This window comes from Protopterus annectens, chromosome 5.part0, assembly GCF_019279795.1.
Source record: "Protopterus annectens isolate FY-2018-M chromosome 5.part0, PAN1.0, whole genome shotgun sequence".
Taxonomy (NCBI): Eukaryota; Metazoa; Chordata; order Ceratodontiformes; family Protopteridae; genus Protopterus; species Protopterus annectens.
The window spans coordinates 1,524,688,228-1,524,713,475 of NC_056735.1; the positions used below are offsets into that span (position 1 = coordinate 1,524,688,228).

Here is a 25,248-nt window from a genome sequence, read left to right on the forward strand (position 1 = left end):
CATGTTTTTGTAAAATTATGTGATCCCAGCTCCCCTAAACCTCCCTGCCATTTACATATCTAAGACATCCACTACCCATGATGCTTCCACCCATGGTAGCATTGCTTTCCCTGTAGCTGTCACTGGGTCCCAGCCCAGCTGTGCAAGTGATGATGAATGTGCCCTCCACAACCCTCTAACCTATGTGGGTATGGTATTATTTGATGCACATCATAGCCATTCAATAAACTATTTTCATAGTTTAGTTATGCATTTGCATGCAACAGTTTTATTCTGTGTTTATCTTGTCAGGCTTATAGATGTGGGCCGAATGATTTGTCACTGCCATGATGTATTGTGTGTTCCTCTACCTTTCATGGGGTCCCACTTCAGACAATCCTCCTGCTGCTCCTCCAGTGCTGCCATATGTATTCCAGGCAGTGCTATGGTGCCCCAATATCTTAATTGCTTTCATAACAACATGTTATATTGTGTGATGCAGAACAAAGATATTTTGCTTTAGATCTCTGTGGCATATTGCAGTGTGTCATCAAATGTATCCAAATAATGAAAGTGGGGCTTCAGGAGTCCAGTAAGATGTTCAGTGATGTTCCATGTCTGAAAGTGTGTTTGTGTGTGTATGTGTATGTGTGTGTGTGTGTGTGTGTGTGTGTGTGTGTGTGTGTGTGTGTGTGTGTGTGTGTGTGCACACATGTGTATCTGTGCAAGTGTGTGTGTGTGTGTGTGTGTGTGTGTGTGTGTGTGTGTGTGTGTGTGTGTGTGTGTGTGTGTGTGTGTGTGTGTGTGTGTGTGTGGGGTGTTTCACTCCATCTGCACTGTGGCCTGGTAGCTGTGGATTACGGTAATCAGTCATTAATCTAGCATGTATCCTAAAATACTCACAACACACAACAATGGACACCATTGTGAATGGTCTTGTACCTTCATTCTTGGGACCAGTATATCAGATTCTCTGTGGGTAGCAATGTATGTACCTACCAACTAGATGACCCAATAGAAATTCACCCTGTAATAAAAGCTTGTATTGGTTTCATACGTGCTAGATGTGGGGGTCATGGGAACTGGCTTCCTGGCACACAACAGACACACTATATATATTAAATATATTGAGCTTTGCACATCATCTGCTAGTTAATGCAGTGGAAGCCCTTCCAGTTGATATACCAGACAAGATATGGGCCAGGTGGTGACTTGATATTAATGTATATTTAGCCAGTGGTCTCTGGACCTCAGTAAAATGGGATTTTATTGTATAATACCCACATAGTGGTGGTTCTCTCCTGTGTTTACTGTGGAAATCAAATGTGCTCCACCATGTTTCCTAGGTTCATAGGTTCATAGGTAGGTACTAGGCTATCGGCCCAAGGACCTGTGTAAGCCTAGCTAACAAGGTTCCCTAGCTTACGCCACCCAAGAAAGTTATTTTCCTTTGCCACTGTCGAGCAGAGACACAGAAGTGATCCCCTGGGTGTATTTCTTATTTCCCATCCACTCATCAAGATTTTTCTTGAAGAGTGCTAATGAAGAACTTTGCTTGACATAGATGGGTAGCCTGTTCCAGAGTATGGGAAGTCTCTGGGACAGGGATCTATCCCTCCAGCATGTCCTGTTTATTGTGGTGACAAGGTTTAGGTCCCTAAAGCGTGTAGCTCGGAGGGATTGGGATTTCTTTAGGTGTAGCATGTCCAATAGCCCTGGGTTTGACATAGCTTTATATGTTAGGCAGAGATCACCTCGGAGTAGGCAATATGCTACAGAGTAAAGCTGAAGTTTTTTGAGGCGGTCAGTGTAGGGCATTTGTTTGTTGCCAGTAATCCCCTTTGTGAGGTACTTCTGTGACCTTTTCAGCTGCTGCAGATGCCTTGTGAGGTACATTCCAAAAGGGGCATTGTACTCTATAAAGGGTCTAATGAGTGTTGAGTAGAGGGGAACAATTACCTATTTTTTCCTGGATGAGAACCCTTTTATGATGACGTGTGCCACGTAGAAGGACTTCCTGACTACTGTGGCAATGTGACTATCAAAGGAGAGACTACTGTCCACCTGGGTCCCAAGGTCTCTTATCACACATTCGGTGTTAAGTCGATTGCTGCCTACATGGTAGTTCATGGGTACAGAGTTTTACCAAAGGGGATTACACTGCACTTTTTGGCATTGAACTTGAGGCCATGGCTCTGACACCAGGCATCTGTCTCAGCGAGGCCCTTCCGTAGGATGTCCACATCATTTGGGGACTTGACTATGGCTCCTAGTTTGCAGTCATCTGTGAACTTCATTAGCCAGAGGCCTTCTGTGTTAGCCTGTACTTCAGGGAAGTAGATACCAAACAGGAGAGGTCCCAGTTCGGAACCCTGTGGTACTTCACTTGTCACTGCTTTGAGGTCAGATTTGGAGTCTGCAACTTTTACAGTGTGGGTTCTGTCAGTGAGCCAGTTGGCAACCCATCTTGTGAGCGAGGGATTTATACCTAGTTTAGTGAGTTTAGCTATAATTCCAGAATGGGGGATGGTGTTGAAAGCCTTGGTGAGGTCAAGATAGGCTGTGTGGACCACCTTACCCTCATCTACGGCTTTGGTGACTGCCTCAAAGAAGCCAGTCAGGTTCAGGAGGCATGATCTGAATTTCACAAACCCGAACTGGGTGGGATCCAGAGTTTGAAGGTTACCAATGTCTTTGTTTATGAGTTCCATGATGATACGTTCCATGGCCTTGCAGACCAGGCTCGTCAGGCTAATAGGTCAATAGTTTCCCGGATCAGTGGTTGTTCCAACTTTGTGGAGTAGGATAACTGTTGCTGTGTGGCATTCATTTGGCACAAAGCCTGATGTGAGGCTATTATTGAACATGGTGCTTAAGTGGGGAGCCAGTTCGTTCTTAAGTTCATGTAAAATGCAGCCTGGGATGTTGTCTGGTCCCATGGATGCTGTGTTTTTGGCTTTAGAGAGTGCAGCTTTTACCTGCATAGTTGTGATTACAGGGACTCTGCATTCTTCCTGTATAGTTATGGGCCCTTTAGGGGGTGGGGGGGGGGAGTTAGCACTGAACCTATCTGCCAGGATGTTGGCAATATCAGTTAGTTCTGTAATTTCCATGCCATTGTGCTGTAACTCAGAGCAGATCTGGGTGTTGCCATCGAGATTCTTGACATAGCTATATAATGCTTTGTGGTTGTCCTTAGAATTAGTGGCAATTTGCAGTAGGACCCAAGGTGGTAAATCCCACTGCAGTATCTGTGTGGGGACAACAAATTGGGGGGTCATAGGTCACAGGCATGGATGTCAGGGTGGGGGTCCCATAACCTCCCCTCACACCCACACAACAAGTCAACTGTAGAAAACCACAGAGACATTTCTGGTAAAGGCACACAAATGACGGTAATGTTGAATTACCCCCTACAAACTCACACAGTGATAGCACAGCAGGACCCACATTTGCAGTAAGGCTTTGAAGGATAAGAAGTCTGAAACTCAAATGTATGCAAGTACAATCTGTCCTGGGCTCTTTACTGATATGCCTCTAGGCTCCAAGTCAGGGTACAATAGTATGGTAAATGGAACCAAAATGTAAAGCAAATATCAGCACAGCCTGTGCAAATGTCTACAGTTGACAGGTGTGCCCCCCCCCCATATAACCACACAAATGCAGTAACATGCATGTTTGCAGGGAAATAGCAGCATCGTACACATTGGCAGGGTTGTACCAATACAGATGAAAGCATGTTGTCTGTCCTCAAAATGAGCTATGTGTATGTGTGGGTAATACTGTCTGCATCTGGCCAGCATGTTCTCCTGGCAGTCATCTTGTAGTGCCCCAGGTACAGTGCTGCCTTTGACAGGGCCATGTGCAGATAACTGCAGTGCCAACTGACATGCATGTCAGTGACACCCACTGCCCTGCCACTGACATACAGTGCTATGTGGAATATACTACACATATTAGTGACATCTTGAAGGATGTGCAGTAGAGGTGCCAAGGCTTTTGTGAATATAAGTGCTTTGTGGTACTGTTGCCAGTGGTCATTCTCAATAATCCTTTTTTCTTATGTTTGCCTTTACATATAATGGACATGCCTGCACAGTTGAATACACTCTGCACCCACCCCCATAACTCCCAACCTCTGACAGCAAGATTTCTGGACAAGGGCAGAAATAAAAGATGAACAAAGGCACAATGATAGGCATGTGTTGTAAATATCACCCTTACATACTGAGAACGTTGGAAGGGTGAGGAGTTTGCAGTAACAGGAATTGTCTGAAGGTTAGGTAGTCTGAGACAGTAATGTCTGTCATTATTTTGTAACATGACTCTTCAATTAAATGTAGCTAACTTGCCATAAAAACACAAGTTTACGTAGAAAGGATGAAACCTCTAGCCAAACACCTGGACAACCTGCCAAAAATATGTACAGGTGAGAGGTATGCCCACACAAAGTTATGTCATCTCAGGTTAGAAATATACCACACAAGCAGGAGATCCCAAGAGTATATCACCAGGCTGCTGGACTGTTTACACAGCTGTGTCATTAGTAAACTGGCTGTAGCCACACCTCACAAATGGTCTTGTTGGGCAAGAATTTACATAGTTGCCCTCCTAATATTGTTGTATGCATCATACAACTGGTATTCCTCTGGTAAAGCACTGTGGTGATCTGAGAATGTCTGGCACTAGTTAATGACACAATACATTGCAGTTTCAGACTACAGATATGTCCGAAAATGTCTGCTAAATAAAACAAGTACCCTATGGAAAGTCCCATGTACTCCTGAGAGGTATGACTGCAGCACACAAAACCCTGGACTGGAGTACACCTATCTCTGGAATGGAGGCCCACTCTAACTATAGAAGGTCACACTGGGCATGCTCCTACACTTACAGAATCACAGGACAAGTTGGAACCCACATTGGAATATATGACTGTATTGTGTATATATGTCTGTGCATACAGACAGCTATGTGCACCTCAACTGTCCCCCCCCCCCCACACACACACACATTAGACAGGATTACCCTCAGCTAGCTGTAGGTGGCCCATATGTGATATATCTGCATCTGTTGTGTGAGATACACACACATATATATGGGCAACAGATAACATATGTCGAGCATACACACACATAGATGTGGAGAACTGACAGACAGTGATAGAGAGTGAGAAACAGGGGGACACAGACAGAGTGAGTCACACACATGGATTCCCTGAATGGCATACAGTGATGTCCTGCTGTGGACAGTGGCATACTAGTTGTAAACAGTTGCATGTGCCAGCATAAAAGTTGAGCCCCGTTGTGTAACAGTACTGAGCTTGGGTTCATAATATCACATCACCTGCCTGTGGGTGTGTGTGTGTGTGTGTGTGTGTGTGTGTGTGTGTGTGTGTGTGTGTGTGTGTGTGTGTGTGTGTGTGTCTGTAGGTCTAAGTATTAGGAGCCTATTCCTATTGCCCTACTTCACAAGATTTGCTGCTGTCATTCATCTTAGAAGTACCATTGGACACCAATCACCCCTATAATCTCTGTAGCATGTGCGATAACTGTGTAATACTATAGTACAAATAACTAGCTAGGCAGAGGTTCTACTCTCACATCTGGCAAATGTGTGGGTGGATGTATAAGTGTGTGTGTAAGTGTGTATGTTTGTAGGAAGAAGTATTTTGGTAAGTTTCCCATCCACTGGCCTACTTTATCAGTCATGTTGATGTTACTCCCCTTATAGGTTCATAGATATGTACTAGGCTAATGGCTCTGGAGAGTTTACAAGCCTAACCCATAGAAGTGACCTGCCAGTGTGCCACCCGACATTAGTTCCCAGTGCCTCTATCAAGTAGAGCTACTGGATTGATCCCTGGGGTGAACTTTCTATTACCCATCCACTCATCAAGATTTCTCTGGAACATTTGCATCTAGGTACTTTGCTTGACATGTATGGAAAGTCTGTCCCAGGGCATGTGCAGTCTCTGGGTGAAGAACCTGTCCCTCCAACATGCTGTGTTGATTGTGTAATGAGGTCGAGATTCCTGCAGTGTGTGCTGCAGAGGGATTGGGATGACTTTAGATGTAGCATTTCTAAAAGAGCTGGATCAGACATGGCTTTGCAATTCAAGCAGAGATCACCTCTAAGTATATGATATGAGACAGAGAATAGCTGGAGGCTTTTGAGGCTGTCTGTGTAGGACATGTGTTTAATGCCTAGGATCCTCTTTGTGAGGTACTTCTGTGGCCTCTCCAGCTGTTGCAGGTATCTAGTGAGCTCCATGCCAAATGGGCCTTTATTCTTGATGATTGGTCTAATGAGGGAAGAATCGATGCCCTCTTTCTTCCTGGCTGCAAAACCCTTGGTAATGAGATGTGCCACATAGAAGGATTTCCTGACCATAGTGGCAATGTGGTGGTTGAAGGAGAGGTTGCTGTCAACCTGTATCCCAAGATCTCTTAGAATGCCTACAGTGTTCAGTGGGCTCCCATCGATGTAGTACTTAGTGGGAACTGAGTTTTTACCAAAGGGGCTGATGATGCATTTTCTCATGCTTAGCTTCTGGCCATGGTTTCCACTCCAGTCAGTGGTCTCAGTGAGGCCTTTCTGTAGGATGTCTGCATCACTTGTGGAGTTAATGATGGCTCCCAGCTTGCAGTTGTCTGTGAACTTGGTCAGCCAGGGTTCCTTTGTGTTGGCCTGGACTCCTGAGAAGTATATGCTGTACAGGAGAGTACCCAGGAGTGATCCCTGTGGGACTCCACCCGTGACTGGTTGGCAGTCTGACTTTGAGCTTGCTACTTTTACACTGTGTGTTCTATCTGTGAATCAATTTGCAACCCCCTAGTGATATAGGGGTTGATGCCTAGTTTGGTGGATTTATCAATAATTCCTGACTAAGGAATGGTATCAAAAGCCTTGGCCAGATTGATGTAGGCTGTATACAGTGCCTTAATGCCATATACAGCCCTGGTGACTGACTCAAAGAAGTCAACCAGGTTGAGCAGGCATGATCTCCCTTTCACAAAGCCAAACTGTGTGGGGTCCAGAGTTAGGAGATTACCTATATCTATGCTGATCAGGTCTCTGATGATGCATTTCATAGCTGTACATATCAGACTTGTCAAGCTAATGGGCTGATAATTCCCAGGGTCTGCAGTTGCTACCCCTTTATGGAGAAGAATGACTGTAGCAGTGCGCCATTTGGGAGGGACAAATCCTAAGCTGAGGCTGTGACTGAACAGGACATACAGATGTGGTGCCAGGTATCTGTAGTTCATGTAGAACACAGCCAGGGATATTTTTGTGTCCAGTGGAAGCTGTATTGTTGCCCGTTGGCAATGCAGGTTTAACCTAGGCTGCAGTAATCCTGGGTGCCTGGCATTCTTCTGGCATTCTGATTGTTCCCTTGGGGGGAGAGAGGGGTAACGCTGGCACTGAATCTATTAGCAAGAATGTTAGCAATATCTGTTGGCTCAGTATAGGAGATAGCATTGTGCAGTAACTCAGAGCACTTCTGGGTATTGCCGTGGAGGTTCTTGATATCACTATCAAAGGATTTGTGATTGTTGTTAGTGTCTGCTGCAATTCTGCCATCATAGATGGCTTTAGATGATTTCATGGCACGTCTGATAACTGTGTAACACTATAGTAGAAATAACTAGATAGGTAAGGGTTCTAATCTCAATACTGGCAACTGTGTGTGTGTGTGTGTGTGTGTGTGTGTGTGTGTGTGTGTGTGTGTGTGTGTGTGTGTGTGAGAATCATATACTGTGTGAGTTATACCATTTTAAGTTGTGTATCACCCTGTAAACTTCCCTTCACCCTACTTTACTAGGCCTGCTGATGTCATTCACCGTAGAAGTACCTTGGGACTAGGTGAAATCATGTAAGCTCTGTGGCGTGTCTGATAACTGTGTAGCACTATAGTAGAAATAACTAGATAGGTAGGAGTTCTAATCTCAATACTGGCAAGTGTTTGTGTTAGAATCATACACTGTGTGGGTTATATCATTCTGAGTTGTGTACTGCCCTGCAAACTTCTCATCACCCTACTGTACTAGGCCTGCTGATGTCATTCACCTTAGAAGTACCTTGGGACTAGGTGAAATTATGTAAGCTCCATGGCATGTCTGATGACTGCTTAACACTATGATAGTAATAACTAGAGAAGTAGAGGTTCTAATCTCAATACTGTAGTGTGTGTGTTTGGGTGAAGTTCATATCCTGTTTGCCTGATACCATTTTGATGTGTGTAACATCCATGCCTGTTTACTACCTCCCAATGGCATTACTTTATATAGCGTGGTAACGGCATCTGCCTCACATGCAGCATGTTAAACCATTGTGCAGGCCATACCAGTCCTCTGTACATATGTCTATGGAATATTCAGATGTTTGCAACCTACATGTGGTGTGTGTCCCTTAACAATGCCCACGTATGTAATATTGTTGCCACATCAGCCACACAGACACACATGCCAGCATCAGGTATCATACCTGACTGAAACATCATGCTGATATAACGGCTGCTACACTATCACTTGTCCAGGCTTGTAGGAGCAATACATGATTCCACATTCTTGTGGGTTATCTCACCATCCATGAATGCATTCAGAACATTATGTGGTGTAAGAGGTAATGTGTTATGTCCCATGCATATAATCTATGTGGGGCATGTCATGTATATGTAGTACTACAGTACATCAAAGTGGATATGTAGGTTTACTAATCTGTCTATAGCCAACTGTGTTTGATTTACTGTATGCACATCCCCTGTGTCAGTCCTTACTGTTTGTATGCAAAGGATATACCATTTTGTCTCCCTGTTCCACCCGGTGAACTCAGGAATACATACCACAAACCTGTCATACACAGTATCATGAATGCCCTCATCAACTGCATCAGGGTTGAATGTATGGGAAAGAAATGGCAGGGCCAACAGGTGTTGACAGGTCAATCTGTTACAGTGAAAGTAAATGGCTATGCTTGTGAGGGACCTGCTGACAGTACTGCAGTACTGTCAGCAGGTCCCTCACAAGTGTAGCCATTACATTCACTGCAGTACTGTCAGCAGGTCCCTCACAAGAGTAGCCATTACATTCACTGCAACAAAGTCACTTGCTGACAGTACTGCAGTAACCTGTTTTGAATGTATGAGCCTCTGGTACTACACAACACTGAGGTGACATGTCTGAAGGCTACCTGTCTGTGATAAGGGGTATGTATGCAAGGTCACACTGTCTGACAATTCCCTCACACACTGTTGCATGCATACACACCTGGTGCCTGTACATATAAAGCTGTACCTTGCCTATGACATGGTCATTGTATTCCCACTCTGTCATACTCCCTCTTGGGAATATCTGCAGGGCCACAGCCTGCAGACACACAGACACCTGGAACACAAACAGAATACAGTATGTCAGACTACATTCAGTCAGTGGTACAAACAGCAGCAATGCATCCTGGCTAATAAGGTACATACACCTGTATGTGTACCCATAACAAATGCAAGCAGACAGTACCTTACACAGTATTACATAGATACACTGTACTATATTCATCTTGTGCATCAGATACATATTAGCTTGTTCCTGCATCGATGTTATGGATGACAGGGATATGGTACAGGTATCATCATATGCACAAGGTGTGGTGTGGGTTTGCCAGAGGCCTAGGCTGGGCCATAGAGTTGACATCATGTGTGTGTGCTTGAGGGGTATCCTATCAATGGGCTGTGCAGATGTGTTGTGTGTGTCTGGAGGTGACCTGTCTATGATACAGATGTGTTTGTGTGTGTGTGTGTATGTATGCACATAGTCATGCCATATGGCTGCCCTACACAGGGGTATGTTTGACAGCTGTAGACCATACATGACAGGGTGTCCAGTTCACCGTCTCCAGCCACGGACATGGGAACGTGCCCTGCCAGGGGTATCACTGGGACCACCAGGCCCAAGGCCAGATGCAGTACTGCTTCCTGATGGTGACTGCTGTCTGCTGGATCAGTGTCCCTGACAGGACTGGCCAGGAACATGTGCCCATGGCCTGCTCCTGTGGGATGTGGACAGCAGCCTCCCTTTGGTAGTGCTGGTGTCACTGCCACTATGAGAGTGTGAAGGTGCATGGTCCCATATATTCTCAGCTGTTGTTGGTGGTGACCTACATCCACATGGCCGATGGCCATCTCCCACCACACATTCTAGCACAGACATGCCACAGTCAAGGATTGCCAAGGTCTCACCTCACCGTCTATTCATGACCTTAGTATTTTGACGTGTGGCCTCAACAAGGTCATGTTTGTCACCATGTAAATCAGGAAGAGTTGCATCCACCACCTGAGTATTTGTCTGGTGTGGTGTTCACGACATGCCTGTGCATCCATGACAGCCCAAAATATGCATCAGGTAACACCTGCTGCTGCACTTGGGACAGTGGCGTGACAAACAGCAGCCCTCCTGTGATCACCCCTGTCCATCTCCTGTGTTGGACATCCTCTGCACTCTGGCTATGGCCAGTGTCTACAGTGACACCTGCCATAGTCACCACACTAGCCTGATCCATGCCAAAGCCTGCCAACTGTCCATCATCTGTGACCACTAGAGACGGGGTATGTGTGGGCATTGTGACTGTATGTGGGGCTGGTGTGGACAACAGTGGGATGCCATCCAATGGCACAGATTCAAACCTTGGCAACCCCTCCTGTACTGCACTATTCCTATCATCGTTGTCAGAGTCTGCAGAGACAATAACATCAGTTTCCAGGTGGGAGGGACCCTGAGCCCCATCGTCACCTGTAAGGGGAAGACAACATATGTACATTAATACCTGCACTTTGAGGATGGCTGGTACACACACACACACACACACACACACACACACACACACACACACACACACACACACACACACACACTTAAAGGTGAGGTGGCACAAATCTGTTACACAGACCTCATATTACCCAAATGGTAACATGCATGAGACACAGCCCTCAACATCATGAATTTGCATCCAGTTTTACTACATGTAACTAACAATATAGAGCTCTGGGGTACAAGAGTAGAGTTAGTCGGTGATGGCCCTTCCCCAGCAGAGACTGCACCCATGTACACATCATTGCTGTTCACCTGTATAGAACAGTGGCAAGTACTACAGAACATACCTCACAACTATGCAGATCCTTGCAGGATGTGTAGATATCTGGCTGATATGTTTGCTCTGTTTCTCTTAACCCCTGTGTTTCTGTGATACATAACTGGGATGATCTGAGGAGTGACCTCACTGATTAATGACATACATTTGAGTTTCAGACCTCCAAACCAGCAGTAAATGTATGGTCATACAATTCTTATTATGCCACCAACTTTTTAAGTGGATATGATAAGTGTACACAACCTGTTAACATGTCATGTTCTTGTAATATATAAGACGATACTGCAATAATGCATTCAAATATATTACCCAGCTTTCATGTGATATATGATATGTGTAATCCAATGGATAAACAAACAAATGTGTTATATGTAAAATATAATGAATGAAATATGTACAATATGGTGGTTGCATAATTGTGCACACCCTTAAAATGATACTTTGTTGAAGCACCTTGTAAGTGACTTACAACATTCACTCTTCTTGGGAGGGTGTCTATCAGCATGGCACATCTTGACTTGGCATTATTTGACCACTATTCCTTGCAAAGGTTCTTCACCTCTGTCAGATTGCAAGGGCAGCTCATGTGCACAGCCCTCATCAGGTCACACTGGGGTTTTGCTTTTGAGTTTAGGTCTAGGCTCTGGCTGGGCCAATCCATAACCATGAGTGTGTTCAGGTGGAGCCATTCTTAGGTAGCTTTGGATGTATGCTTCGGGTCTTTGTCATGTTGAAGGCTGACACCCCTCCCCATTCAGCGTTCTTACAGATGCCTGATGGATTATGCAGAATATGGGAGATTGTTCTCACATGTAGTACACAACACCAGTACTTGCAAGAGATTCCTGCATCACCTTCTGCGTTGCTGTATGTCTCCTGGCAGCCTCCATGACCAGGTTTGGGCATGTCATTTCATCAGTTTTGGAGGGACATCAGGTTTTTTTTAATCAGCACTGCTGTCCCATATTCAATGTACCTTTTGATGACTTTTCCACTGTGTTCCATGGTGTATGCAATGCTGTGGTAGTGTTGTTGTACCCTACTCCTGAGTGATACTTTTCAAATATGAGATCCCTTTGCTGCTTTGTAAGCTGTCTGCAAGCCATGTCTGTTGCTGTTACAGGCAAATGGGCAAATGTCATGAATATCCTACTTGGATAGCAGACTGTTATTTGTTGTTACTCAGAGTGCCTTTACTTGATGGCAGGTGTGTACCCAAGCAGACTGAATGTCAGTAACTCAGAAGCTGCTGCAATAAATTATTATTTGAAGACTGTGCACACGTATGCATCCAGCTTATTGTAAAGTTTGTGTACTCTGTATTTGGTGCCCAACAGATTGGTTAGTTTTACAAATGAATTGTTCATGTTCTGGGTCACATTAATGGTTGGAAAAGGTGTGGCCTGACATATTGTGGTCTCAATTTGTATATATCACAAACACCTGGTATCTTAACAGGGGTGTGCACACTGTTTATATCCACTGTATAAGAGTAATGTTTCACACATGTCCCTACCTTAGGCCATTTGTCTCCCCATTTTGCTGGTCTCTGTCCAGAAGTCTTACACTGACAGGTTGTGAGGTATGCTACAGGAATGTTACATTCTCTTCAGATAGGCCCCTGTGGTGACCACTGTGATGCAATGCAGTTAACCCCACCACAAGTGAACATGCACATAAAGCAATATGGCTATGAGTGACAGTTGTGTGCATGGTAAATTGCATGCCCTTCACATGCCTGAGGTATTGGCAAACCACAACAGAACAATGCCATACTCACCAGCTTCAGGCTACTGTTCCACATGTAGACCAGAGGGACCTAGGTCATTGTGGGAGAGAGGTATTGTCAGCAGACTCATGTGGCATGGGTACAGGATGGATGCAGCATGTCTGCACATTTACAGTACAACCCCCATTACTACATAATTTGCTGTCCTTTACCATAGAAGTGCACTTCTGTCCATTAGAAAACCCCACCTACAACTGAAATCCAACCTGATATATGCATATAGATACTCTACAGATACGAGTATGTCTGCTACAGTAGTCTAGTAATCTCCACTGGGGCCTTACCTGCACACTCCTTGTCCATTGTCTGGGAGCCACCCACCTCCAGCATGTGGGGGTCTGTAGCCTGATGTACTGGGATGGGTGCCCCAAGGTTGGTGAGGAGTTCTTTGGTGGGTGTCAGTGGGGGCTGCATGGCTGGGCCCGCACCTGTTGTTGTGCAGTCCCTGGCCATGGCAGCAGCCCTTTGCCAGGCATGGTGTATGAGGTCACTTCACGATGCCGGACCTGCTTATATGTATGTGCATGCAGGCCGACATCATTTACCCTGTGGACAGTGTCATCCCACAAGGCGGTCCTCTCCTGCAGATGTTGCTGGCTCCAGCCAAACATTATTGCATGGTTCTGTGGTATGGCTTTGATTATTATGGTTGTCTCAGCTGCTGAAAATGTTTACCTTTGCTGATGTGACATTGCATCTGGAAGACATAAACAGGGAAACACATCACGGGACCTCATACATTTGGCAACAGTATGTACAGAATCTGCACATGTACATTGCATACCAGTAGCCATAACTCACAACCACACTATACCCCTATAATCTGCCAGCACAGTATCAGCCTGCACCGCACTCCTGGTCCTGATGTGTCATATTCTCCCAGTGATGGCCAGTTAATTGAATAATCCTTTATTCCTCATTCAAGTCTGTGTAGAGGGATGACATTAACCATCTTCCATACGGATGAGGTGTGGATGGTTCTGAGGCTTAATGTGACTACAGTGTGTAGTGGAGTTAGGAGAACATCCCTGAGTTCATGCAGGATGTGGACAGAGATGTTATCATGTCCCATGGATACTTACATTTGCTGCCTTTCAGTAGGCAATATGTACCTGCTCACTGTTGATGAGAGGAGGGGTGCTGTGCATATCCATCTGTAGTGATGTTGAGCCAGGGGGGTGATGTGTGTCCTAAACCTATCTGCAGCAGGTTAGCTATAGCTATGTTGTGTGTGTATGTGGTCTGATTGACCACCATTACAAGTTGGGTTGGTTTGTTGCCTCTGAAATTGCAGACATATGGGAAGATGGCCTTGTGCATGACCTTGGTGGATGTATCCTGTTTGCACTGAAAGGCAGCCTTAGTGTACATCACCTGTGACCTTATTTGCTTGTGCAGAACCAGGTGTCATGGCTGCCAGTGAGGCACCTGTTCCTTATTGGCGCATCCTGCGATTATTTTCACCTATGATGGTAGCTGTGTATTACTGCTGTCCACCACAGGTGTTTAGCCTACCTTCAGGGGGTTCATGTTATCCTGTCAGGTATTGCTGAGGCCATGCAGTTATGCAGGTACCTACATAGTATTGTGGTGTGGGCCTGGACACTGCTGCTACTTCCAACATATGGGATGTCCTTCATGTGGGGCTTGCCCCTTTTCCTTGCCTGTGCAGGGGACATTACAGAGGTGTGGGGGCTACAGCTTCACAGACAGTAGGTGAGAATACCTCACAGGACAGTACATGTGGAGACAGCCCGAAAACTTGTGGGACAAAGCTCCAGAATTCGGTACAGATTGTATGTCATTAGTGCTGTTAAACAAATGGAGAGTTGCTAGATTCACAGGGTACATCTGGACATGCATTTACTAAGTGACTTGACATCTGATAGTGATATGCCTCTGACATACCTCTCAACTGGCATGCTGTCCACAGAGTGGCCAGAGGTTTGCATGTTATGTTTGGTCAGTTCCTCGAACAATATCTGTTGCTGTGGTGTCCATAGGATAATGTGAGGATTGTAGTCAGTAAGTGTTGACATCCATTGGTGTTCCAGACATCATATCCTTCAGGGATGTTATGTTACAACACATATAACACCAGATACTGTTTCAGTTTGTAACACCATTATACATGATATGTCCCTCTTTCCGGCCCCTGTCTCCCAAGTACATCATGTATTGTCCAGATGTCCTGCACTATGAGGTGCAGAGGTATGGTATATCATTAATTAACGACTGCACTCCAGTTACCATCCCAGTGACCAAGCAGACTCCTGGCCATGGTATGCGGCAGTGGCCAGGATTATGGTTCCACACCATGGAAATTCTGTGGAAATCTGTACATATGACAGTTATGTATGTCTGGACATTGTGAACAGACTGCCAAGATTGTGTAGCAGTGTTGTGTGTAGATGTTTGTTGGGCAGGGTAAGGGGAGTAGCAGATGTGAGTACCGTACATCCTTTACCTATATGACTGTGCATGCTGCTACAGCTGCTGGCGGTCTATCAGGTCTGTATGCTTGTAGGGCCAGGCTGTGAAATGTCCTGTAACACCTCAGGATTCCCAGTACACTGTGATTTTGGCCAGTATATGTCAGTGTAGTATGTGACTGGCAATCAGAATATGTTTGCTCAGACAGTCATTGTACTCTGGAGTTCATTTTGGGTACTGGTATGTTGCAGTGATTGTGGTGCAGATGTTTTTGGGTGGACATTTTTGCACCACTATCTGCTTTTCACTACAGTTCCATCCATGTAGTGCATGCTATATTTAAATATACATGGGTAATTGTCCATAGCTGATGTGGGGGAGTATTGTGTTGGTCTTTACTGTGCTTCATATGGTGCTGGGTGACATGTTTAGCAGCTGTCAGGGGATTTCCATTCTGTTACATGACTGGGGTCATACCTCTACACTGTCCAGAGGCCTAGCCATTGTCCAGATGTGTGACTCATATGTTTTGTCTGTTCCCCACAAAGTCATTGTCCTTGACTAATCATTAGGGTACTCTGGGGAATGCAGTCAGTACATGCTAACATCCATTGGTGTTACTGACTTAATATCCCTCAGAATAGATATGTGATAACAAACCTAGTAACACCAGCAACTGTCTAAACTTATAATGGCAATATGTCCAATATACCCCTGTGTTTGGGCCTTTGCACCCCAATTATGTCAGGCTTTGTTCAGATGTCATGCACTAAGAGGTTCAGAGGTGTGTAGTATCATTATTTATAGTCTTCATTCCTGCTACCATCCCAGTGATGTCATAGACCCCCAGACATGTAACAAGGCAGCGGATATAGGTATGTGTCCTGTGCCTATACATTCTGTGGGAAACTGTACATTTGAGAAGTCTGTGTATGTCTGGCCATTTTTAACAGACTGTCAGGATTGTGTAGCTGTGTAGTCTGTGCATGTTATTTTTGGGTTGTGTAGGGAGGGGGGTACATGTGAGTGTCATGGGCCCTTTCTATCTGACTGTGCATGCTGCTTCAGTTTCTGTTTCCGATCACATGTATATGTTTGTGCAGGCAGACTGTGGCATGTCCAGTAACACCTCAGGATTCCCACTACACTGGGTCTTGAGGCAGTATATGTAGGGGTAATGTGTGAGTGGCAAATGGGATATTGTTGCTCACACAGTCATTATACTGTAGTGTTCAGTTTGCTTACTAGTATGTTGCTGTGACTGTGGTACAATTGGTTGTGGGTATGCACTTTCACATCAGTGTCTGTCTTCCACTAGTGTTACATCCCTGTAGTGCCTGTTATATTTGCAAATGCATGTGTACAGCCCCAGAGCTGGATTTGGGTAGTTATGCCAATCTGATTGTAGTTTGGATATTGCTTGTTAGCTAAGTGTAGTTTCCCTACTCTTGTGTAATATCCACACATTTGTAGAATGTCCTTTTGTCTGGCTGATATCATTGGTCTGGTCCCCATAACTGTTATGTATTCCTGGCACATCAGTAGGATGATGTGGGGATTAAGGTCAATAACTAATGAGAAGCAATTGAGTCACGGACTTGTGATATTTCAGTCAATATATGTTAGGACATACAGTCTTACTACATCAACTTTCTCAGCTTATCTACTCACGTATTTTGGATATGTCCCTAATTTCTTGCTTTTGTCCCCCCACTTTGTCAGACTTGGTCTGGATTCATTGCACTAAGGGGTTCTAAGCATACCTCTCCACTGCCAGGATTTTCACAGAATGTCCAGATGTTTGGCCCATACTTTTTTTCTGTTCCACAGTTTGTTTGTATTTGTCTGGTAAATCACTGGGATGATCCAAGGGTTTATGTCAGTAAATAATGACATAACATTTCAGTTTCCATCCTCATATCCTTCAGTTATTGTCTACTGAAATGTTCCCTGTTGCTGTAGCAAATGTCTTCATTTCTAACAGTGATGGTTGTAATATGTCCCTATATCTGGCCCATTCCCCCCTTTATAGCCTTTGCACAGGTGCCTTACACTAAGAGGTTGAGAGGAATGATTCTGAGATCAGACTGCACTGCATATATATAAATATATATATATAGATATATATATATATATATATATATATATATATATATATATATACATATATATATATATATATTTCTTTTCCTTTATACATTTATATATGTATATATTATCTATCCATTATTTCATATATATGTTTCAACACACACACACACATACACACACACACACACACACACACACACACACATATATATATATATATATATATATATATATATATATATATATATGTCTATATACAACACATGAAAGATTCCACAGAGTTTTATCCCTGATGTTGTATACCACTATCGTATGATATGTTTGAAAAATCAGTATTAATTACTACAGCTCAGATGGTGTAGGGTACATTGTTCTGACTGAGACTTGGGACTGATGTTTTTTCCTTAATGTTAAATGACCAGAATGCATGATATGTTTGTTAAAGCATTATAGATTCTCATAGCTCAGATGGTGTAGTGGTATGTTGCTATGATTGTAGAGTACAGCATCTTGTGTTCGAGACTTGAGAAGACTGACTATTTTATTTAATTTTATAAAGTATCGGGATTGATATTATAATTTTATGTTTACCTTCCATGACATCCCCTATGTTCTTTCATTAAATTATATTCTTATGTGACTATACAGACTGGGGCACTTGTGTTTATATGGGGGGGCTCACTACTTTTCTAGACTGACATCTCACTTTTTCACCTGCTACACTATCCTGGTTGACAAAAAACAGTTTCTACATAATTTAAGTTTACAAAAATAACTTTAAAACTATTTTCCTGTAGAAAAGTTACCTGTCTTGGCACTCGAACCATAAATGCCTGCATGTAAAGCCAGGACTCTAACCACTACACTATCGCAGCTTGGAAATTTAATCTATATATTTGCATTTATTTCCTAGGGGATGTTTAAGCTATGCTAAGCAGACAGTCATAATGCACACACCCACTTAGCTATGCTTAAACTTTCCTTAGGCTTGAAAAAAAAAGTTTATATTATAATCATATTATTATGTTATATAAGTGAGTCTTGTGTTCTGACAACTCATTGAGGACTGCAATTGTGAAATAATGGCATTCATTTGGCTTTCAGGCTTCTATTCTTAAAGGACTCCTGCTAATACATATCCTGTTTTCAATCAACTTTCTAAGTCTGTGAGGCAATTTTTCAGGCGTGTCCCTAATTTATTATTTATTCCCCCCATCATTTGTGCCTTTGGCAACATGCACTGCTGTAAGGGAATATGTGTGAATTTGCATATATTTTCTCCTTTAGCAGGTTGCAGAAGTATCGTACTGCACTTTAGCAATGCAGGGAATATGTCACAGAACCTGTCACACACCCCCTGCATTGCTTTCTTCATGATGATGTTTCTTTAGAGTCAGCAGACATTGAAATGATCATTATCTCATTTCAGTGTCCACGGACACTGAAATACTGGCATAATATAAGAGTGAAGCTCTAATATTATGCCAGTTCAGCTTTGGAAGTCCCGTACAGCACTTTCTGAGTGCAGAGGGTTTGTTAAGTGTCCGTGCACTACTTAGACATGTACCCTGCACTCGTTCATGGTTCATGTCCTTATAGGAAGTACAGCAGCGCGCCTTAATGAATATTCAAGGTGAGCTGCTATGCTAAACAGACACAAACCATTCTGTGCAAGAATAGTCTTATTCTTGCACAGATTTTATTGAATCCAGGGGTTTATTCTCACTTACAGTGAAGGTTATTAACATCAGTTGTATACCTTTCCGTGTGCCATGGCAGTGTTACTATATATACCATTCAATGTCTAGCACAACATGGAGTAGAGTGTTTATCTGGATAAGTATGACTCTTTTCTGTTATTTTGAAATGCTAGGATAAGAGCAAAACACAGTGCTGGATTGCATTCCATTCCCATTATATCTGAGACTGCCGATAGTCCACATGGATAATTTGTGAGGTCTAGCTATACAAACAGAAAGGTCATTTCATGAAGATGTTCAGAATGATATAAATAGAATGCATGTGAAAAATCTGGAAGACTACATAATTACTGCATAGATTAAATGTGGGGCTTAGTTAACTTTTAGAATGTCTGCCACCTTTAATTTTATTAGACAATGGTGACCATTTTAACTGACATATTTTCACATTTGGGGGGGTAATGCCAATCAAGCTTCTACTGGGTCATGCAGATAACTTATTTATTCATCCCAGAGACAAAAGACCACCTGCCTGTTTGCACCCATGGAAGGCAGGAGTCAGTTGCCATGATTACTGTTATCATCTTTTACGAGGGTGACACCTTTTTACTGTATAGACCTACATCTCCACCACACAAGTGGCTTTGATAATAACAATGCCCATTTGTAACCAGGTAGGTGTAATGGACATATAATCCCTTTTTAGGGGCAACCTGAGACCAATGTCTGGTTAAGTGACTTGCTCCGGGTCTCACAGTAGGCAAATGAGAGCTAAGAGAATCAAACCCTTTACCACAGGTGCTACAGCTCGTAGCCTTAACCCAGTCTTCCAGTTGCTAGACTATCTTTACAAGCTTCGCTGTAGCTGTCTCAGGAGTACAAATCACCTCCAGTATATGGGAGTACACAATGCAGTGCATGTCTACTAGCTGCATTGCAGGTGCTACACCCACGTTTTCTGCAGGTGTCATCAGTACAGCAAGCTAAACCCTCCTTGGCCACTCATTAACATCCTTCCCCATTTAACTCCTCTGCATACAATGTTGCTAACATGACTATCTTGTTTTCACCTGTGGCCTTGATAAAATCCAATTATGTTTCTCATTGCACATCACTATTTTGTATGAGCAATTCTCTATCTTTGAATGACATAAAGCAGCACTAATCAGCTTACCACATTGCTAACATGGTTGATGTTCAGATAACTGGCTTAGTTACTTGCTTTCTTGCTTATACCAAGTGTCATGCAACAGAAGTTTTAGCAAGTGTTTGCAAAGCTCACTGTTGGAGGAGGACTCAAAATCTTATGTATATAGTTGGCTGCATAATTCATAATACAAGAATTTAATTTTCTGACTATCAAATAAAGCAAAGCTGTTTCTGTTTTCATTATTAACAAAAAATGTATGTTCTCTTTGTTCCATATAGTTGCTGAAAAAGAAAGGTACAAACACATTCCTTCAGCGACTGGAACGTGGTGGTCCAGTTACTATGTCTGCTCAGTTGCGGGTTGGTGTATTTTTCTTTGAAAATATGTGCTTGTTTTTTTAGTAATTGTAAAGAAACATTAAACATTACACCTGCTAACATAGTAGGAAAAATAGGTTACAAATGTAGTAGTAAATGGATACATTAAATTTGTGTTTTTATTGAGTGCTGCTTTTTTCAGATACGATCAGAATTGTGTTATAAACTATTTATGTATTTTTTTCCTATGACTTTCTTATAGAACTCCCTTACTGATATCACACAGAAACTTCAGAACTGTTCACCACACTTTGTGTACTGTATTAAGCCAAATGGATCAAAGCTCTCTGAGACATTTGACACATTTTATGTATCCGCACAACTGCAGTACATTGGAGTTCTGGAGATGGTAAAAATCATACGCTATGGCTACCCAGTAAGATTGCCTTTTACTGAATTCTTGTCAAGGTAAGAACTGACTCAAAAACCTATTTATTGTTAGTAAAATACTTGCAAAATTCACTGATTGATTTGTTTATTGATTGATTAATTGATTACTTATGTGGCGCAGACTTAAAATAAGAGCCAGTAAAAGAAATGCACAACATTATGCTGCCTTAAAGTATTATTCTAGCAGTAACACTTATCAGCCTATCACATTAACCATACTTACCTTTTGATTAAATTGAAATTTTTTAAAAATAAATTATTTTATTTTATTTTATTAAGATGTAAAATATATTTTGACAAACATGATTTTGAACTACAACAGTTAATAAATTCCTTACAATTATATTCAACATGACCACTCATGACATAGCATTTCTTTATATGTAGTTTAACTTCCAGTACATGCCTACACATTAAGGTACATCGGAGTCACCCTATTAACTCATTTGTTACCTCTGTTAGATCAGTTGTAAGACTCCATATCTCCCTTTGAGGTTACTCCTTCAGCCTGATGTGAACATATCACAGGGAATTCACAGTTATGACCAGGTTAAACATGAGCATTGAGCACTGGGGGTTCCTATCATCCTCAGCAGAACTTCTTGTTGCATGTCACTGATGCTCCCCTCAGGTGAGATACATGCTTACACCATGACAGGGGTGGCTAAACCTTCTCCTTCCATGAGCACTCTTTCACCCTTCTACTCTCAGGGATAATGTGTGTGGCCATTCAAAGCCATTCACATTTCCTTCTGTCATCTGCAAAACACCTAACACAAAAATCCCCACTAGTTGTCAGCAGTAACAGTCTGAACAACAACACTAAAATCAGGATGAGGGAGCTGTCAGTGCCCACACTCCCATCAGGATGAGCGAGTTGTCAATGCCCACACTCCCATCAGGATGAGCAAGTTGTCAATGCCCACACTCCCATCAGGATGGGTGGGTTGTTAATGCCCACACTCCCATCACCTTCAATGTTGCTACTAAATCTGAAGTTAACTGGGCCACATTAATGACTTTGTTTCTTTGCTTCACAGCACTGACTCACTTGTGCTTTAGCCTGGTAATAGTCAATATTTCTATACTAAAAATACTTTTATGTAGAGTTCTACTCTTGAAGACTCTTATAACGTTGCTGTTGTGAGTATACTGTGTATAATAGAAGTGGGGAAACAGCTATATACTGTTTTCCATTGATCAGTGTATACTTTTCCGATACTTACATGGATGTTCTCAGTACTGCATTTCAGTGTAAAGTATTTAATTAAGTAAGCTATTCTTATGCGCAGCTGACTGAAGAAGTCAGGATGATTTCTATGGCTTACTTATGACTTATTTCAGAGTGAGACCAGTATAGATCTGCTAAAATGAGGAACACTTAAAATTATGATAATACTTATCTTTTATAGCAGTATCTTATGTGATGAACACACTCATGGTTGATATGCTAGTAAGTTGTATGGGGAGGCATTGTATAGTTTACAAAGTGCTCTAATTTTTTAAGGTTAACTGTGGAATTCAATGGTGGCAAGTTTCAGTTTGTGCAGAGAAGTTAAAACAAGGTAATTGTCTGAAGTCTCGGCAGTTCACAATCATAATACACTGGAAGAAAAAAAGGAAATGTTCATTGAATGTACACCTTTGGCTTTCACAATGCAACACATTGTTAAATGAAGTGCAGCATTACTTTTTCAGCAAAAAGACAGCTGATGTAACAGTTGTCAGTGCAGTGTAGATAAACCATTCACAACACAATATCTCTGAAGTTATTAAAGATATTTAGTTTATAACTTTATAAATCTAAACAGAACTTAATATTTGATCTGCTCATTATAGTGATGGGCACCAAGATGTCAGTAGCAACCAGAACCAATACATTATTTTCCCAGGGTATGCATCTACCCATTAAAGGGCATTATGAAACAGACATTTAGAAAAGGGGGAACACAATTTGCTTAAGTTTTCCTCTGTAATGAGTACTAAATAAAAGGATAGGAGTACAGTAAAATGAGTAGGATGACATTATGATGACCCTGTCCTATAAACAGTAGTAAAATCCCATTAAGATCAGAAAGTACAGACATAATTTGGCCTGAAAGGGCAGATAGCCCCACTAAGAAGGAACTAGGTCAAAGATACAAAATGACAATCTGAGAACATAGTAACTGAAATACATTTATTGATGCTATGAAGTTAGAATGATCTTCTCATGTGTAAAAAATCCCCTACAAATCTTCGATGAGCCTGTACATAAAATGAAAGAGAATGATGATTTTGAAAATAGGGATAAAATTGATGTGACTCCCTGTCAGATAGGAGTAGGTGCAAAATATAGGCTTCATTCCCACATAAGAATTACACTAGAAGCAATGACGAAAACATGACATGGACAGATTCTTTTTCTTTTTGCACTGAGGAAGGCTGTGACATTATTCCGTCCGAAACCGGTCTGATGATTCTGTTTCAATAAAAGTGATTCTGTGCACAGTATGCTGGCTCTTTCTTTTTTTTGAGCTGTGCATTTGCCTTTCGCGCAGGAGTGCCGTTTTGATGGACAGATTCTGTCATATACTTAGTCAATATTGGAAGAGAAAGAAGAGAAATGCAGAAAATGGGAAATAAAGTGCTGTTTAGCAGTTTGACAGATCAGTTAACTAATTGTAACTATGTATCCAAATAAATTGATACCTGAACAGGTTATATAATGGCAAAAAGATGCAGAAGTCTTGAGACATAGTAAAAGGAATGGAGGAACTTAAGATTATAGAACAAGAAGTAGGAAGATTACTTAATAAAGTTAGAAAAATGGAGAATGGAGTAGATAAGAAATAAATAAATCAGGAGGGGAACAGAAGGGATAAAGAAATTGGACTAAATAAAATGAAAAACAAAAGAATAAAAAAGCAGATTAAATTTTAAAGGGAAACAACAAACAAATAAATGAATTAGAAACACAAAATATAGAACAAGAATGGACAGCAATAATGAGGGGCAGGAAAATGTAAAATGGCCATTTCTCCAACTACTAGAGGCATCAGAAAATATAGAAGAACACATACAAAATCAGAACATACCTACAATGAGGCAATGTGGCCAAGACAGGCCCAGGGTGAGGATGGCCCCTCTGTTGTAGAAGGAAATAGTCCACAAAAATCACAAAAACTGATAGGCCAAAGAAGAGCCATAAAGACGGTAAAGTAGACTATTGAGGATAAGAAATAAATTATGTATTACTATTATACAAAAAGCCCAGAATTTCCAGACACAAGATATACAAAATGATTAAGAGAGAAATTATAGCAACATAATTTAAGATAAATTTTAATCATTTGCATTAATAAATGTATACCACCTGCAAGTGAACTAGATAACTTGATTGCAACATGAATCTCTTCAAGGATTTCTAAGTAAAATACACAATATATCCCAGACAAGCACTAGATCAATGACACTGAATTTTTTATTTCCTAAATATAATTAACATCTCAGCTCAAGGCCTTCAAGGTTATTTTATCCACCAAATGTAAACATTTAGAAAGAAATTAAAAAGCTCAAAATTAGAAGCAATATAGGGAATGCCTCTGGACTACATTTAATTGGTTTGATGAGAAGTACAAGAGAATTAAAAATGAAATTTAACACATTTATTAAAATGATTATTAACAAAAAATGTGTGATGACCAAATGGATATGAAACAGGTATATTGATCATCATCATCAGCTACTTTTTTTCACATTTTCAACATGGGGTCAGAGTGTCATGTCACCACCCCTCTCAATGTAATGCTACTGTCTTGCCTTCTTCAACAGTCATGCCTGATTGTCGCAGATCTTCTCTCACCCATTCCATCCAGCTCTTTTCAGGACCCCCTCATTTCCTTTTAACTTCTTCCTGTCTGTCCGAAATCTTCTTCACCAGATTGACTTCTGCTTTTCTGCACATGGGCCTGAACCACTGTAATCTGTTCTCTTTGATCTTTTCTGCAATTGGAGCTACTTTGGCTTGTGCTATTATATCCTCATTTTTTTATCTCTCCCACTGTGTGCATCCTACCACCCATATGAGACACTTCATCTCTATCACCTCTATCTTCCTTATCTGCTGGGCATTTACTGCCCATTTTTGTACCATAGAGTAGAACTGATCACACCACTGTTTTCTACACTTTACTTTTCAGCTTCTTTGGCATT

General features: G+C 42.1%; 1 protein-coding gene across 1 annotated transcript in view; it reads left to right on the plus strand.

The window, feature by feature from the left end:
- Positions 1-25,248, plus strand: part of MYO16 (myosin XVI) — a 2,679,924-nt gene that overhangs the window by 1,742,795 nt on the left and 911,881 nt on the right. The window contains exons 26-27 of the mRNA XM_044071347.1: positions 20,566-20,646; positions 20,867-21,072. Coding sequence (XP_043927282.1) covers positions 20,566-20,646; positions 20,867-21,072 — 287 coding nt within the window. The remainder of the gene's footprint in view (positions 1-20,565; positions 20,647-20,866; positions 21,073-25,248) is intronic.